The sequence below is a fragment of the Aplysia californica genome, unplaced genomic scaffold (assembly GCF_000002075.1).
Source record: "Aplysia californica isolate F4 #8 unplaced genomic scaffold, AplCal3.0 scaffold00143, whole genome shotgun sequence".
NCBI lineage: Eukaryota > Metazoa > Mollusca > Gastropoda > Aplysiida > Aplysiidae > Aplysia > Aplysia californica.
This window is the reverse complement of record NW_004797413.1, coordinates 782,463-801,275: the sequence shown is the minus strand read 5'-3', so window position 1 is coordinate 801,275 and position 18,813 is coordinate 782,463. Positions and strand designations below refer to the sequence as shown.

General features: G+C 40.9%; 2 protein-coding genes across 7 annotated transcripts in view; one reads left to right on the top strand and one right to left on the bottom strand.

Moving 5' to 3' along the window:
- Positions 1-7,073: 7,073 nt before the first annotated feature.
- LOC101855333 (kelch-like protein diablo) lies at positions 7,074-14,888 on the bottom strand. Of its 5 annotated transcripts, none has more exons than XM_005096960.3 (4): positions 14,782-14,888; positions 12,487-12,841; positions 11,457-11,603; positions 7,074-10,430 (listed from the first exon to the last, which is right to left on the bottom strand). In XM_005096960.3, exons 2-4 carry the CDS (start codon positions 12,562-12,564, stop codon positions 8,760-8,762), a joined length of 1,896 nt encoding a protein of 631 aa, XP_005097017.1. In that variant the 5' UTR covers positions 12,565-12,841; positions 14,782-14,888; the 3' UTR covers positions 7,074-8,759. The 5 variants fall into 5 exon arrangements, with proteins under 5 accessions (XP_005097017.1, XP_035825286.1, XP_012937179.1 ...); XM_035969393.1 differs by lacking the exon at positions 14,782-14,888 and adding an exon at positions 14,613-14,729; XM_013081725.2 differs by lacking the exon at positions 14,782-14,888 and adding an exon at positions 14,441-14,573.
- Positions 14,889-14,998: 110 nt separating this feature from the next.
- The window catches only part of LOC101854946 (dehydrogenase/reductase SDR family member 7), a 14,256-nt gene continuing 10,441 nt past the window's right edge, over positions 14,999-18,813 (top strand). The window contains exons 1-3 of one of the 2 annotated variants that reach the window (XM_035969394.1): positions 14,999-15,174; positions 17,280-17,419; positions 17,974-18,129. In XM_035969394.1, coding sequence (XP_035825287.1) covers positions 17,299-17,419; positions 17,974-18,129 — 277 coding nt within the window. In that variant the 5' untranslated portion in view covers positions 14,999-15,174; positions 17,280-17,298. Of the gene's footprint in view, positions 15,240-17,279; positions 17,420-17,973; positions 18,130-18,813 lie in introns of both variants that reach the window. The other variant, XM_013081726.2, reaches the window with a different exon arrangement.

Here is an 18,813-nt window from a genome sequence, read left to right as displayed (position 1 = left end):
AACTATGTTCTAAAATCTTCTGAGTGGCAGATGTTGTCGGCACGTCTAACTTCTTGCCAGAGAATTGAGTTCCTCTTTCAGTCTACGTGCCAGAAAATAGAATTACTTGTTTTTCAGTCTTCTTGCCTGGAAACAGAATTGCTTATGATTTAATCTACCTTCCAGTTCATTATCTTTCAGCCAGATAAATGAGCTCTAACTCTAAAAGGACTATCTGATCAACACTGTTAAATGTCTCTTACTGAAGTTTGTGTATGTTGTGAGTGGGTGGGTTTAACAGCTGTATAGCGGCCTTCAGATAGTCATGGTCTACTGTCTTTGAGAAGCTAGTTCACATAGGCCCTACACATGAGTACAGGATGGCATGTGATGTGTGTCATGAATCACTGACATTGGACTTTCTTTCTCGCTTCTCTATTTAATAATAAATAGCATTTGTATAGTGCAAGTGCGGTAAAACTCTTACTAAAACTGAAAAAACAACCCTCTTTCACCTCAAACCCTGCTCATAGCAGTCACTTGCTACAAAGTCTTTTCCCACATTAAGTGTGTATGTTCAATCGATGTAAAGAAGCTCTTGGGATATATAACAAAACAAATATGAAGGAAATAAAATGGAAAGTCAAAGTTAGGACTTAAGAATTTAAACCACGCATTGTCAAGTCCAGTAGTAAGTGACCCTATCTTTTTTTGTTTGTTTTTGGTACATGTGTAAGTGTTTTACTGCGCTTGCAACTGCATAAGGTAATATGAGTGCGCGGGACACGTTTAACGTCCCCTATCAACTTTATTAGATATTTTTCAGAGACAGGACCTCCGAATTTAACATCCATCTCTGAAAAGACCGAGCCAAAATGGAAAATTTCTTTAAAGTGTCTTATCCCAAGGACTCAGTGTTGGACAGAGCGAATGCTCGAACCCCTGAAACTACAATCTCACGATTACGGGTCCCGTATAAATATTAAGAGCCAACCCATTTACGACTAAAAGAATTCACAACAAAAAAGACGCGAGATTAAGCTGTTTGATATTTTATTTGACTTGTAGTTTTGACATCTGTGCAGACAAAAAATAAAACAATGACATAATTATGCTTTTGGACCAATAGGATAAAAGTCAACATATTGTCTAAATGTCGTACATTATATCTCCGGCAATATACAACCCATTCTTGTTCAACATGCCAAAGAAGCAAGTGTAAACTTTTCTTAGTAATTTGTGGGGACCAGTTGAAAAAACCCAGCTAAATTAAGAACAATTTGATAATACAAAAAGCCTATTTCCCTACTGCAAGCTTACTTTTAAAACTTTTATACATAAATAAACAAGAAAAAACAAAAACAAAGCAAAAGGTATTCAAAAGTGTGTGCTGTTAAAAATACATTATAATACAAGATCTATTCACTGAACATAAGTTTTATTGCTCACTCACTACAAAAAAGATAAATCAATAGCATGAAAAAAAATACCCAGATTATTGCACTGAATGCTGCAGGCTATCTTGAAAAAATAATTTACAAGTAAATTATGAGATTCAAAATCGACTTGGGGTGAAAAGACCCCTAGCAAAAAGAGATCCTCGTGAAGAAAAGTTAGATTCAATTCAGTTCTCCTCCAGAGGCCTAATACTAATATAGTCAAATCATTCAATGTTTCTTTTTTGTTGAGATTTTCGCTGCTGTTTACATCCCTTTCCATTCACCGCTTCTCTCCTTGTAAATGATATATCATAATATATGTGAGGCAGCGTGCTGGAATCAGGCTCTCGTCAAAATAATCAAAGAGAAGAAACTTGCATTTTTCCACAGGTTTATGAATTTTCATCAAATTTTCATTTTTTGGCTCAACACCGTTCATGCCCGTCAAAGAAATGATTTTCTGAAAATCGTAGATTAAAGGCACAAAAAATGTAAATTTTCAGTTACCACGGACTCTAAAGCTAAGGAAATATCTAATCTTTGGCGCCATTTTCTCACTAATTTTACCACTGAAAACAGGTGACCTCCATCTCCTTCATTGGCAAATATCTCAATTTATATTCAAGATAAATGGATATTTTTTTCATCCAAATATAGATAACTGAACAAGCTTTAAGAAAATACCAATAACTCTACATGCTCAAATATTGACGAGAGCCTGATTCCACCACGCTGCCTCATATATGAATCTGAAACAACTTCTTCCAGAGCAATCTTTGCCACGGACAGTACAAGACTACAAGACTGCAGGACTACAGGGAAGGAAAGACTATTCCATACAAAATGGCTGCCAAATATATGACCAGGATCTCTCCCCCATCTCTCCAACACACAACTGCCAAATATCTAACGTATTTATCCTCCATCTCTCCAACACACAATGGAAAAATATCTAATGTGTTCCCCCCCCCCATTTCTTCAGCACACAACCGCCAAATAATGAAATATTTGACAAGTTTATCCTCCATCCCTTCAACACACAACTGCCAAATATCCGATGTGTTTACCCCCCCCCCCCCCCCCCATCTCTTCAACATACAACTGCCAAATATCTGACAAGGACCTCTCCTCCATATCTCCAATACAAAACTGCCAAATATCTGACGTGTTTATCCCCCATCTCTCCAACTCATAACTGACAAATATCTAACGTGTTTACCACCCATCTCTCCAACACATAACTGAAACTGCCAAATATCTGATGTGTTTATCCCCCGTCTCTCCAACACACAACTGTCAAATATCTGACAAGGATCTCTCCCCCATCTCTTCAACACACAACTGCCAAAAAATGAAATACTTGACATGATTATCCTCCATCTCTTCAACACACACCTGCCAAATATCTGACGTGTTTATCCTCCATCTCTTCAACACACAACTGCCAAATATTTGATGTGTTTATCCTCCATCTCTCCAAACACACAACTGCCAAATATTTGACGTTTTTATCCCCCATCTCTCTAACACACACACACAGCATACTGTCATAGTCATAGAAAATCACAAGTTGTTTCACTTGAACCTAGAATCTGCCTTCATGGAAAAAAAAACTTCACCCTAAAAAACATACATGTATGATAACATATTATTACATGTATAGATACTATGGCAAACGGCGACCACACAGACCTACTTCTGCATAATATTTCCACCAAAATAAAAAAGTTGGTCACCGAATCAAGTTTCTCACCAAAAAAAAAAAAAAAAAGCAATTCCGTCGATGTGGCGAGAGTGTAGGCCTACTGAGCAAACAAGAGTTGACCGGTGTTGAGATTCTTGCAAAGATCATACAACTTAATAACTACATAGATAAAACACGTACGAGTAGAAAATAAAACCCAAAAACATATTTAAAGTCAGGCTGCTCAATCAACGTATGTAAATTGATATAATAACTCACTGGCAATATTGGTGAGCACAGATTCCTATGCTGGAATGGTGGGCAATACAGGCTAGATCACAGCAAGTGATGGCTTTTGGCTAAGCCAGTAAGAGTTAAAATACGCACACACTTCACAACAACCACAAAAACTGATTCTGTGCATGTGTCGAACTCATCCAACTCAGCTGTTTTTCCCATCTAACTACAACTAACCACATAATTTTTTATTTTTTTTTTTTGGGGGGGGGGGGACATGGACGTATACCCAGATTGCAGGACCATTGTTATTACTCGGCTTTGAATTCTTAGTCACAGATTTTGCTGCAGATAAAAACAACCATCCTTCACTTACTTTTGAACTAAATAAATGCTGTAGACTTACAGCTTTTACAAATACAATTACCTTTTTCGAACACATGAGCGCTGAACCATCGCCATAAAAAAATAAGAACAAATCTCCCTTCAGTCCTCAGATCCTGAGAGTGGAACAGGATCTCCAGAAATATGTGACAGAACAAAAATCATACAACAGGTGATATCAAAACGCAATTTTTGCAGTGCAGGAGTTATTGTGAACAGTATCATTCGCCAGAGAAGAAAGTCTTACAAAAACTGCCAATGAAGTTGGTTTATCAACTATAGATCTACTAAAAACAGAATGATTGCTACCTCTTCAGGGTCACCAGTCCTAATGCACTATGGTGACTACTCCTTGTATTAAAAACACATTCACCTTGACATACACACACCAGCATGATGAACACACACAGCATGCATGCACACACACAGACACACACAGCATGCATGCACACACACACATACACACGAGTTAAAAAGCTGGCGGTGGGTCATAGCTAAAAGAGGAAAACACTACAAGTACAAGTATTGTCACAGTTATCAGATCCACACAGCTTCTTATGTGTGGTTTCTACGTTCTTGAACTTAGTGAGAACCTTGCTGCTCCTTGTTTTCAAAGATTCATTGACAACTTGTTCACTTGTTCCTACATGATAATGAATGTTCCTGAATGAAACGTCTCTTCAAGTGATTTGTAATGCTTCAACTTCAACATGGTTGGTCCTTAAAATTATTGCACATGACAAAATAATAGAGTGAGAGAGAGTATATGTATAGGATAGGGTGCTCCAGCAAACAAGCTCTCCTCACACTCACAAGACTAGACAAGTCAGCGAGAGCAACAAGAAAACACGGGACACACAAGTCCAAGCTTCTCATTTCTGATCTCCCTCACAACACAGACAAGAGTTCAGCTGTCACAACACAACACACCAACCGTTTTGTCCCCCAGGGCAGTGCCACTGACTGAAGTGTCTTTAGGCCATTCCAAAAGGGGAGACATTTCCCGTTCAAGCATAGTAGAATTGTAAATGGGCTGACTCATATCACTCTCATAACTGTGCCTGATCTACAACAGGGAACTGCTGCTTTTTCTTTCCTGATCCTTACTATTGTCATTTTCCTCTACTTCTTTTGTATGTTTGTCACTCCCTTGTGACCTGCTATTTTGGGGTGCCTTGATAGTCGAAGCAGACCTTGTGCTGTTGAAGCTAGAGAGGTGAGCAGTCTAAGTCAGATTCCCTGTAAAAACTTCTCTGTTGACACCCACCCCTTGGCGCTCATATAACCTTACGCAGTTCCGAGCGCCGCAAAACCCTCTACTATAAATTAAAAGAAACAACTGTTTTGTCCAATACACAGACAAACGCACACAAACACTGGCGTCTATGGTGCAGCAATTAGGTGCTCTGTCATCGCACAATGAAGACATGAGTTCGATTCCCGGGTGGGGAGAGGTTTTAAAAATTTTTTTTATCGAGTAGCTTATCTGCATCTGTCTGCTAGGCCCATCGTATACCGTTCAGTCCAGGTTGGCCCTCACAGACAGGGTTGAAACATCCCACCTCCTAAATGATCTAAGTTGTTGTATCGAAGGAGGCGTGTCAAACACCTACAATAACACACACAAAACTAATCTGGTTTATTAAAACATGCCCCTTTCAGACACACACACATAAACCATCAGATATGCAAACCCCTGTCAGACACACACACACACACATATGTGCACACACATAAACCATCAGATATGCCAACCCTGTCAGACACACACACACATAAGCGCGCGCACACACACACACACACACAAACCATCAGAAACGCCAACCCTGTCAGACACACATAGCTGGGCTCCACAGGTCCCCATCTCAGAATACTGCTTTATACAGCTGGGTCAGACCCAGAGCCAAAACGTCCCATCGACAACAATAATGTATTGCATAATATAAAACTTTTCCACTCATCATGAAAGCGTAGACTTGTCATAATTTGTCGCTGAAAGTACACAGTGCACATAACAACAACAACAACAACAATAATAATAATATGTATTAAGCTGTGGATAATATAAAAATAGCACACAACAGCACACCTATCACAGCACGCCAAATAAGCTCCGGTAAGGAAAAGAACACGACCAGCTACACAGCCCCACATGCTGCCTCCGAGATTAGAGAGTAGAAAAAAACCCTACAAAAGTGCTGTCGCAAAATACCAGTAACAAAATCAGGCTCTTAAATGTGTGTGTGTGTGGGGGGGGGGGGGGGACGCTCTTAAATGTGGGGGGAAGGGGGGGGGGGGGGGGGGGGAAGGCTACAAAATATCAGTAACAAAATCATGCTCTTAAATGGGGGGTGGGGGGGCTAAAAAAATATCAGTAACAAAATCATGCTCTTGAGTGTGGGGAAAAAGCCACAAAACAACAGTAGTAACAAATCTCGCTTGTGAGCGATCTAGAGCAAGGGCCTTCGAATGACAGGTGCCACTTCACACAGTCATTTTTAGGTCACAGAAGTCATAAGTCGGTCATTTAGGTCATAACCGGTTGAAGCAGGTCATAACTAGGTCATGGAGGTCATTATAACTAGTTCAAGAGTTTCCATCGACTGAATGGCAGGGTCATTTTTAAAAATCATGGGTGACAAATAAATGGCCGACGCTTCTACAATTTTCAACTTCCACATGTTCCATCAAACCATCATCATAGGTGAAGACCAGTGGAGAGCAATGAAGACCCGTGGAGCATGAGCCGAGTGCTATCAGCGACACCACCATCATATGACATAAGACGTAGACCTGTCGACCTACGCCACAAAAGATGCCAAGTGTAGCGACAGAACTGTGGCAACATGGAGGACAGGAGGTGTCACTGCATAATAAAATCAGAGCGCGACCTCAGTGCTTTCTTGTCCTTTCTCCTTTTTTTTTAACAATAAAAACGTCACTTCTTAAGCTCACTCTTAGTTAAGAACTGTTTTCCCTGTTATTAAAAATAAGAATAAAAATCATACAACAGGTGATATCAAAACGCAATTTTTGCAGCGCAGGAGTCATTGTGATAGGACAAGAAAGCACCGAGGTTGCGAGAGATACAACGGACACAATTAGAAGATCCGTGCTCTAGACAGCCCACATGTGTCACAACAAAGGGAAAAGTTACAGCGATATCTTAAACACTCGTGCCCTTCTCAAGATAAACTCTCACTATACTACACAATATCTCCTGAGCCAAGTCCGTCTGTCTATTACATTTCACTGCCTGTTGGAATGGGGGCATACAACACTGCTGCCAATGAGACACATACTGCTATCACCATTCCTATCAATTCCATCTCTTCACACTTCTATTTCCATTCCCATAAATTCCGTCTCTTCACACTTCTATTTCCATCCTCATAAATTGCAGCTTTTAACGCTGCCATCACAATTCCCATAAATTCCACCTCTCAAAGCTGCTATCACCATTCCTAGAAATTCCATCTCTTCATAACATTATAACCATTCCAATAAATTCCGTCTCTTCACACTACTTTTGCCATTCACATTTCAACTCTTTCATTTCTAAGAACTTCACACACAATTATTAAGGAATGCAGTCTTTCATCCCAGCCCCTAAAGAGCTTGAGAGAACTAAGTTGGATATAAGAAAATCTGAAAGTACTTCAGTCATAAGCCAAAACGCACAGCAAGAAGCATGCTGTTATTTGGGGAGGATGAGGGCGGGGTAGGGTGGTGGGTGCACACAGAATTGCCGTGAAGAGTGAATTCTGAGTAACTCTGTGGTCGTGCCGGGACAAGGCAAGAGAGAACAGATCAGTCTAGGCACAGACAGAATATCAAACGTCTGCGTAACAACTCACAGAAGCACCAGTCTCAAAACCCAACTATGAAAAATGGGGATGGGAAAAAAAATATTCAGGAAAAAATTGTGTTGTGAATCAAAATGTGACTGACAAATATGGCAAAAAATAGTGGAGGCAAGCGCATGATCAAATAAGAAAAAAAATCACTGAGTTTATCTTTCATGCATGTGGTTGATTTAAAGCATGTGATGACAAAAATCCCCATTCTCTCTTTTCACTTCTAGTACACATAATATATCATCCCGAAGATTTTTCTAATCTGAGCAATAATTTGCAATATTTACCTTAGAATCACTTTCTATCTGTTATCAGGGGCAATGCACAGTTATAACGTCAATGTATTCCTAGTCAAAGAAATTTTTTAAAAACCCTAGGTTTTCTGCAAGATATAAAATCAGCCATGAGCATTGCATTGATGCTGAGGGAAAGCACAAGTTGACTGGTGCAAATTCAGATTTTGAGTAAAGAAAAGTATGAGAACAGGCAAACAGAGACTGAGCTCAAACAACATTTTATGAAGAAAAACCGTCCAAAAGCTCACATTGTACTGGCAAATACAGTAGTATTGTTAGCACAGCAAGCCTCTGAATTCATGAACAGGCGGCGTTTTTTTCCAAGTGGGTAACATGCCCTACAAATGAGCGTGACATTTTGTTCCAAGACGGCCATACGTGCTACAACTATGGGGGATGTTTTTATTTAACTAAAACTCATTCAGAAAGAATGTTTTGCTACCCTGGGAATATACAGAGGGATAAACGTCTCTGTGAAACAAAGGAAGATCCACAGTGCAGACAGATTCATGAATATAGGGATGATCTTGAAAAGAAACGAGCCTCTCATAAATCTTAAATGTTGTTGGAGGGAACCGCTGTAGGACTTTGTTTCGTCCTATCTGTCTCCTAATACGGACTGGGTGGTTTTTGCTTTTCCCAGTACTTGGTTCAGTTGGAATGTTCTTCTTTACTCTAAACTCTAACAACCACACATTCCTAACTTCTACCATCAACCCTTCCACTGCCAGTAAGCAAACTAAAATCTCGGCAAAAGTTTCCCATACGAAAATCAATTGCGTAGAAAGAAATGGCTGCACACGACTGACAGTGAAAATATTCAGAAACAGAGCTGAGTTTTGAGTTTCTCCAAAAGGCAACAATAGAAAGATCAGCGCTGCGGTCAAGTGTCCACTTCCGGTCGAAACACCTGAGACAGTTTGCGTGTGTAAAGCTTGGCTGCCACAGAAGCAAAGCTGCGAATGTCGCAAAGAGCCGACTCCACCTGCTCCCAGCGTTTGTGACCTAGATCTAGGCGACACACCACATTGAAACGGTAGATTCTGAAGGGTGACCGCTGGTACTCGGAAGTCCCGAGGGCGTAGACACACCCGTTGACGTGCATCAAGGCAACATTGTACATCTCCTCGGTCAGCTCCGGCCCCTGTCGCCACTGGTTGGCCTCCACGTTGTAGATCTCGCAGGAGCGCAGAGCGTCGCGACGAATCGTGTTGGTGGAATGAGAGTAGATTTGACCGCCGGCCACCAAAATTTCCCCGTCCACAACACAGGCACCGAAATTAAATCGCGGGGTGGGCATCCCGGCCAGAGAGGTCCATTCGTTTTTGCGGGGGTCAAACTTCATGACCACGTTGTGAGCCCCCACCCCCGTCCTGCCGCCCAGAAGATAGATCTCTCCCCTCAGGACGACGGAGGAGAGATCGACCAGCGTGGTGGGCATCATTCCGACATAGTTCCACTGGTTCTTCTCCACGTCGTAACTCTCCACTATCTCCGTCGGGTGCTGGTTAAGGGTAAGGCCACCAAAGCTGTACAGTTTGCCGTCCACAGAGGCCAGGGTGAAGTTGGACTTTGGGAACAGCATGGGGGCTCGCGGGAGCCACCGGTTGTGGTCGTTGTCGTACATGTACACGTCTTTTCTCACAGACTCCTCGTCCTCAAAGTCATCAAAGGACACCGAGTCCTCGTCTGACGGCGACTCCCCATAGTTCGCGTGATAAATATAGTTCCCGCCCGCTGCGTAGATGCTGTTGTCCTCTGTGACGATCACGGCGGGATCTTCCACGCAGTAGTAGCGGGCCTTGTCTTCCATCTCGGGGAAGGTGGCCATGAAGAAGGCCTCGCGGGTGAGTGGGTTGTAACAGTTGATGGTGGACGGCTTGCTCTGGTCAATCCCACCCACCAAAAGGATGCAATGCTCGGGCTGAATCATCCCGGAGCGCAGGGGGAACGGATCTTTGGCATTGCTGGCGCTGTACACTTTCTCGGGATTTTCCAGAAACATCCGGATGTTTCGAATCAGCACACGACCCTTCTCACTCTCCATTAACATGGGGTTAGGGTACACGACATCAGTCAGGAATTTGACGCTGGCGAGAGGAAACCGTAAATGTAACATTAGCTCCCCTAGATGCTGACGCCGAGACTTGAGGTCATGGCTCACCCAAGTCATGATAGCTTCGTAAACCGTCTCCTCTTTCTCCACGTTCAGCTCATCCGACGACACAATATCCACCACTTTGTCCAGCGGAAGCTCGAGAAACTCCTCCGTCCGACTGACAGTGTTGAAATTTTTCTCGATAAACTCGCGAGCCTTGACGAACAGCTCCTCACAGTTGTGCACCGAGGCAAAGCACTGAATGCCCACGCAGTTCGTTTCATCCAGCTGGGTCTCCATAAACTTGGCGCAGGCCTTCTGGACGGTGGTCATCTGTAGCAGAGACGCTGTGGCCAGCAGACTTTGGGCGTTGGCAGACGTGATGTCCAGACGACCCGAGTACGCGTACTCAATGAGTAGGTGGACAGAGTCAGAATCTGTTTCTCGAAGCCACACCTGAGAATAGATGAACGATGATGTGCAAGATGAGAATACGTCAACACATAGATTAGCTGATGTTCAACCCTTATATATATATATATATATATATATTTTTTTTTTTTTAAATATTTTTTTATATATTAAAAAATTTTTTTTTTTTTTTCTGTAAGAGTTTTACGGCACTTGCAACACAATGTCAATAAGGTCATATAAGTGCCGAAGGTTAGAGGTGTTACAAGGGAGTAACAAACACAAAAAAGTAGGACAACCTGTATATCTGACCAGTGCATTGTTGTCCAACACATGGCTAAGGTCCCTACCTCTCTTCTACCCCTTACTCATATTCTCTAGCCATTAATTTCTACCTCTCTCTTTCCTGTGTCTTCTATCCCTCTTTTCCCAACTTCACAACAAATGGACAGACATACAAGTAAAGCTGTTTGTGCGTGTGTGAGTGTGTGTGTGTGTTTGCGTGTGTGAGTGTGTGTGTGTGAGTGTGTGTGTGTGTGTGGGGGGGGGGGAAGAATAGGCACTCACATTATATACACATGGTAGAGAAAAGTACACGGGAAGACAACACAAGAGCAGTTTCATTTCACCACAAGCAGTAAAGGAAGGATATACTAATCATAGGGACAAAAAATATGAGGACCTCACAAAAAAAGAAATAATCCACGTGGGGACAGGAGACTCATAAAACAAATCCTTTGTAGAATCTTTTTTTTTCTCTTTTGTTTATTATAGGAGTTTTTACACTTTTACACCCTCATCGACACAATTAAGATCATTTCGTCTGCCTGCCAGGGCCAATCCAGGCTGACAGAGATACAACATCCCAGCAAAATGACAGAGATAGGTCTACTCCCAAAAAAAAATTCTCCAGGAATCAAACTTGGATCTCCTGCGTGCGATGGCAAAGCACCTCGATCTAACCTATGCACCACAGACCCTGTGCAGTACAATCTGAAATTTTCTTTCCCCATAAATCGCCCAAACAATTAGGCCATAAGCTGGCCAACGACACGCCTCAAAGTCCCGTACCTCTTGCTGTCTCGACTCGTGCAGGTCAGAGGTGAACATGGCACGGAAGTACGGGCTAGCAGCCGCCAGGACCGCTCGGTGGCACGGAATTCTCCGGTCCTGTACACACATCGTCACATCCACCAGCAGACCTTCGTCAAACATTACCTGTGGAGATAGACACAATGGCCATGTGGGACAGGGATCAAATGATAATAATAATAATAATAATAACACTATAGATAAAGACAGTACTGCCAATAATAATAATAACGACATTGATAATGATAATACTAATGATAATAATAATAATAACAATAAGAGTAATAACAATGATAATAATAATCATTTTAAAGATGATGATAATAATAATAATAACAACAGTAACAATTATAATAACAATAATAATAAAAAATAGTAATAATAATAGTTCGTTCGTCAGTGTCTGATGATGACCATTACATCCGCAGAGGAGCATATTTCTCAAGCAAAACAGAAAAATTAAAAGAATTAAAGGTTATGATGACTTGTGGCTACTTCTACGGCTGATAAAGTGGCAGACTGGTAAACACAACTGCAAAGTCAGTTCCACTTGTGAAAATTTTTTTACTGTAAATGTTTTACACCCCATCTACACATTCTAAATCATCCAGCCCTCCAGGGCCAAGCCAGGCTCAAAGGGGTGAACATTGCACCAGACAGAGAAACTCGGTGAAAAAAACATTCATACAAACATACAAAGACAGAGAGAAAGGGAGAGAGAGAGAGAAAGATAAAGGGAGAGAAAGAGAGATAGATAGAGAGAGAGAGAGAGAGAGAGAGAGAGAGAGAGAGAGAGAGAAAGATAAAGAGAGAGAAAGAGAGAGAGAGAGAGAAAGAGAGAGAGAGAGAAAGAGAGAGAGAGAGAGAGGGAGACAGACAGACAGACAGAGAGAGAGTGAGAGATTGATAGAGATAGATAGAGAGAGACAGAGACAGACAGACAGACAGACAGAGAAGAGATAGATATCTAAATCTGACTAGACACACACACACACACACACAGACAGACCTTCAACTCCTCCAGCAGCTCCGTGTGATGTTCTTCACACTCCAGTGTCATGCGCTCCATGGCCGCCCCTCTCCACATTCATCCAGTCTCTGTTGGGTTCTAGATGTCGCCCTCGCTATCACACTCATCCAGTCTTTGTCGGATTCTAGATGCTGCCCTCGCTATCACACTCATCCAGTCTCTGATAGTTCTACCAGCCTCTCTCGCTTTCATACATTCTCTTCTTCCCAACTCCAAGCATGTGAAATGAGACCATCGGATGTCCAAAAGTTATCAGTTGCCTGACATCATTGTTCCGTTCCTGTGCACATCCACAGAGAGCAACTTCCAGGAAGTCACTCGGGCAGGACCCATGCTGATAGGGAAAAGAAAAATGTTTAAGTTAATACTATATATAAATGCTTTAATCCCCCCCTCCCCCTACACACACACACTCAGTACATCTTTCTACTTTAAAGAAAAAAAAAACCAAGACAAAAGTTGGATCGGGTTAACAAACATTTTCTGGAAGTCTTCAAAGCATTATAATAAATAACATAAATTTGCTCCGTACATTGACGAGTGCACTGTCATATAACCATCTTCCCCTCACCCATCAATCCCGATGTTCCATATTTCTTTCTTACAGTGTTTCATTCACAAGTGTAGGACATGTTTGTTTCTTCTTTAAATGAAAATTTCTTTCTGTTCTCTCTTATTAACAATTATAATGCTATTTAACAACAGCGCCCTCACAACAGTGCTAGGCGAAAGACAATATTATGTAGCTGTAAACAGATGTCAAGGGATGAGGATTCAATGAAAAAACAAAATTGATAACTAGTGTTATAATTTATAATCCATCCTGAAAGGTTCAGCTTGAGCACATTCCTGCAATATCAGGCAGGGATAGTTTGGAAGTCTGACGAGGCACCGTTAGTCAAACAAAATTCATTCACAAGTGTATACGGTCATCTGTTGCACGTGGTTTGGGAAAGGTTGGATAGCAGGAAGGGATTCATCAGGGAGGGGAAGGAGAGGACAGCATGTGGATCTGGAAGTGTGGGGCAGATATATAATGAATTAATGGGAAAGGGAGACATAAAAAATATCCAATAATAGAGTGCTCTAATCAAATGAGGTGGACACAAATAATTGCTTTAAATTTGTATATATATGTCACTTTACTTTCAATCAGCCCTCAAAATTATGTTGAATACCCACCTTGTGTAGCATGAGTTACTCTGGATAGGATAGTTTACACACACTTGTCTTTTCACTGGGATGTTAAATGAAAGTGAGGTTCTCAAATAAATTAGTGAGAAAATGGCAGTCACTTTGAAACAAAATGGTAAACACAATCACAGGGGTCAGAAACAGTAGAGAGCTGAATATCCCCCCCCCAGCTTTTTTCCTGTTCTCTCCTCATTGTAAACTGCAAAGCAAAAAGAAATAACAAATACGAAGGCCTCAAAGCTCTGTTACTTCAATCAAAACATTGTTACTATAATCCTCATGAACTGACTGTCTCAGCACCACGATAGTGACACATGCAAAGTAGTGAAGGCTTGCTGCAGTGATGGACCAGGGCACAAATTCTGTCTAGACAATCTTCATAGTGGTAGCAATAGCTCCTGTCAGCAAGAAACATTATGGAAAGAGCCGCACAAAGGAGTATTGATATTATAATAAAGAAGAAACAAACATTCAAAATAAAAACACAAAGAATATTCAATAGAAAACCACCTTAAAATCCTAAAACCATAAACTACAATCTACAATAGCAGACAAAACCATTTCCTAGAAATGTGCTGACCCAGTTGCTTCTACTTATAATTTTCAGACAATGAATCATGAAGAATTAGTCATGTTGACTTTGAAACTGACAATGACATTTCCCACAAGGACGATGAGATTCGTCATCATACATTCTCAAGTATGATCCAGCAAGTACCAATAAACCTCCAGCACTTACTCAGTTTAGGGATGTTCAATTACTCAATAAATAGTCTAGCCATAATAAGTTTATATACGATAACAATTGCGTAATTTAGCATTCTTCATTTGACTGCCATGAGGAGTAAATGTGTGCAAAACAAAACTTGCACTTCGACTCAAATCATCACATCGTAATTTAGCAGTGTAACCATTGCATTGCACTCTCAGTTTTCAATTCCCCCAGTAAACAGTCATATCTTCACATGGTCGCAGGTCGACGAGAATAATGCAAAAAAGTAAACGCTGTAGATTTCCCGTCTATGGCACTCAAGAAACGAAAAATATAAGCAAAAAAAAATTCCAGACATGCAGACATACCTGATAACAGCATGTTGCTATCGGTAATCAGATGCATCTGATCAACAGCATGAGTCATCAGGCTTTCCTACAATTTGGCATCATTTTTATGATGACTTTTTTTTGTTGTCTTAGCTTGCTGCACGACGACAGTTTCCGGTCAAGGTCAAGGGGAACTACTCTTTATAAATGTTTGTGCCGTATGTGGAATATAGTAGTAGTCTCCCTGGGATGTTCCGTTGTCAACATAAACTTTGAACTTTCCCTTTATTGCCTCTGGCCATCTGGACTTTGGGCCAATGTAAATTTAGTAGGAAGTTATATATATATTTGGCTGTCTCGTCGTTAGCCTGGTCCAACAAGATACTTGGCCCAAAAGTAGCTCCACGCCTTGGATTTGTGACACATATACAAGTAGGCCTACTATGTAAAAGTAGGGATTGTTTTGTCAGCGTTTATGGAAGTTCGTTGACTCTTCGGTAAATTTATTGAATCGCACCCGTCTCATAAAGGGTGTTATAGCCTATATTTTGTAGCTTTTTCGGTTTTTGTTAGGGCCCAAAACGCGATTTTGGCGTTAAAAGACGTTGCATATGGTTATTTCAGGGAAGGGGGGGGGGGGGGGGGGGGAGACGGGAGACCACCTCCTGAATCCCTCCTAATGACTCCTAAAAAAACCCATGCATAAACAATAAAAAGCCAAACCAGTATAGAATCTAGATCTAGATAGCAGCTGTGCGCAGGGAGTAAATCTATAAAAATACCGACTTTTCTTCTACATTAACATTAACAACTAGTTACATAGTTTACAATAGTAGCTCCGCCTATAAATGCATGACAAAAGCAGTCTCCGCTCAAACGCACGCTTTCGTCATATGACAGGCTTTTTTACAATATGATTTATACTTACAAATGCACGGTCACGTCCTCTAAACACACGCTTCGATCTCTGCGAAACGTGCTGACATTTAAAGCTTGACAAAGGGACATTTTTGCCACAACCTATGCAGCTTGCAAAGGGAGAAGTCTTGAAAGCCAGATATTTAGAGAGACTGCCCCTCTTGCAGAACCAAGACAGCATTTTCACACAACTTTCCATTGACACATAGGTCTTGGACTGGGTCAGCGATATGTTTAGAGGATGACTGAAATGTCTCTTGATTGGTCACTCAAAACATGGCATATAAAAAGATGTTTATAATCCTCACTGGTGTTTAGATGACTGTAATGTTTAGTGAGGTGTGCATCATACGAAACAAGCACAAATGCTGTAGAACACTAGATAGGCCTGTAGGATTAAATAAAGATTAATAAAGTAATCTGCTGAGCTCGAAGAATTTATAATGTTGTGGTTCAACGGATTACTAGAGACTAGAAAAAAAGTCCTTCAGAATGTCCTATATGTCATCCTTGCATTTACCGAGTTGCAATAGATGATAGGCAGTTTGGAAAGGCCAGTGGCTGAGAGCTTATCCCTATGACATGACTTTTGCCACCAGTTTTCTCTTATATGTCCGCGACATGTTAGTGCACATAAATATAGTGAGCTGTCTTTCTGTTTTTTATCTATCGATCACTCATTCAACACCTTTGTTGTCAGAGCTGCAATCAGGGAATCTTTTTCGAAACAGTCATGTATGTGTCATCGCATTATTGGGCAAAAATTCACCACGCTTTGATGGCAATTTCCTTATTTATTTTACCTCTGACACCAGGTGACCCCCACCTTTTTCAGTTGCAAATATCTTGAGATCTAGCTAAGGTAGATGGGTATTGTTTTCATCAAAAGCAAGACAAATTAACAAGCTTTAAGTTGGCATCAGTAACTTCATATGCCCAAACTATTGACGAGCACCAGATTCCATGGTGTCTTGACATATATTGCTAATGAGGCCACAAGGTGCCAGAAAATAGAGATTGAAGTGAGAGCAAGGAGGGATAATCAAATTAATGTTCTATGTCTAGAGTTATATTTGCCTTTGAATTGGTGGATCACAATCTCTTTAGTAGCACGCTTAATCATTCTTTTCCTTTTTCCCTTGGAAAAGGAGGGGGGGGGGGGGGATCTATTAACAAGTGTCCTTACTGTCTCAGATAATCAGGTTCTCCAAATCTTTTTGATCTCTTCTGTCATCTCACCCTGCCCATCAGCTTTGAGGTCCAATACCACCCCCCCCCCCCCCCCCCCACCCCCGCCCTCTTTCTTCCTCTGAGATTTATCAGAGTAGCGTTCAAGGAGAAGACGTAACTCTGGAAGAGAAAGGGAAGAGTAAAAGGCCCTCTTTGCAACTGCAAGTCAGAAAATGAACTGTAAAGAACGGGGATTACTTATTCTCAAAATAATTGTTTGGAAGGAAATACTACCCTGTCTATTCATAAATCCCCTTCATTCATCAGTACCTGTATTCATCAACCCCCTGCACTCATCAATCCCTGCACTCATCAATCCCTGCACTCATCAATCCCTGCACTCATCAATCCCTGCACTCATCAATCCCTGCATTTCTTTTCTTCCCTAGATTTTTCTCCTTTGTTTCCATGATGTGGGATTTACTGCTGCCCTGCGGGCTAGCCCTTGCTGTGTTGCTTGCTGTTCTGTTTGCCTTTGCTGATACAGACTTCCTTCTTGCATTATATGAAAAATTTGGAAAAGATTGTGGTGTGTGGCTTTGTAATTTTGTTTCTAATGTAGCAGTGATAATGTAGATATTGTGGTTTTTGTTCCAACAACCTACCCCTTAGTCTATAACTGGTTGCTTGCGTTTTTGTGATCTCTAAATTATGTTTAGTGGAAGGCCGGGGTGAGGAAACTGCTGTAAAAGTCTCAAGAGGAAGGGTATAATCATTTTGTATAGTTTATGTTGTTTTACAGTTCTGTTAGTCTATAAGTGATGCTTTCTTTGTGCCTCTATTTTTTCACAGGTTCTGAGGGACCTACTGTATGCTATAACAGCTTATTTGCTTTATCAGTAGGAACCTTTAATTCTTTACACTTGCCTGTCTTGTAGCTGTGTTCGTTAGCATTCTTTTACTCTTGACTTTCACGAAGGAATAATATAGAAATACTGTGTCACTCGTGAAATCCATTTTGTCAAAGACTCTTTGTTCTGTCTTTTCTGTGATAAAACTGTCTCTTGTGTAGATCTGAGAAGTATGTAAAAATCGAAATACTATGCTACTATGTTCAGATTGGTGGTTTAAATTTGTTTGCAGGAAGCTTATCAGGCAAGGTGGTATGGATTACAGGAGCATCGAGCGGCATAGGAGAACACATAGCCTATTGCCTGGCAAAATCTGGCTGTCGACTTGTTCTGACTGCTCGCAGAGTGGAAGAGTTGGAGAGGGTAAAACAAGCCTGTATAAGTCAGGGTGAGTCGCACAGGAGTTTACCAACTGAACATCTGATTGAAAGTTTAGTCAAATCTTTCGGAAAAGTCATAGACTTGTAACTTTGTCTTTCCAGTGGAAACTTGCACAGATGAATATGTTCTTTATAACTATATACTTTTTTAGTATGAGTTTTGCGGCACTTGCAACAAAATAAGGTTATATAAATGTCATAACCATATACAGAAATACCAGTACACAGTCTCGTCCGCACATAGCGAAATCAGTGGGATTCGGAGATCTTTTAGTTTTTGTATGATTTTTGCTATTAGTATGTGTTTTAACATAGAATATACATGTGTAAGAAAAATTTCTTGACCTGAAAATCTGTTCGATACACTTGTGTTTCGCTATGTGCATATTCTTTATGTGTGTTACACTATATAGTCTTTCATTTGCTGCATCAACAGCTCTCGTTAAGTATTGAAGTCTCATCATTTTATTTTTGTCATCTGTGATCTGCACTTTGTTTAGTAAAGGAAGGAAGTCAAGGTCATAATATATATGCAATTTTTGTGGCTCAAGGTAACGAGAACAGAGATATAGAGTGAAAGGAGCAGAAAGACTCATCTTTTATAATATAAGATACGATTTTCATAGTTTTGGGGTAGGATTATTTATTTCTCCCTTTTTTTTTGGAGGGACGGAGATTGGAAGGTGGGGGGG

Excerpts from the sequence above, each read along its gene's own strand:
- LOC101855333 (XM_005096960.3), bottom strand. The coding sequence starts at position 12,564 with ATGTGGAGAGGGGCGGCCATGGAGCGCATGACACTGGAGTGTGAAGAA. Across the intron at positions 11,604-12,486 it reads AGCTGCTGGAGGAGTTGAAG|GTAATGTTTGACGAAGGTCT; the intron begins GTCTGTCTGTGT and ends CTATCTCCACAG. Across the intron at positions 10,431-11,456 it reads ACGAGTCGAGACAGCAAGAG|GTGTGGCTTCGAGAAACAGA; the intron begins GTACGGGACTTT and ends ATCTATTCTCAG.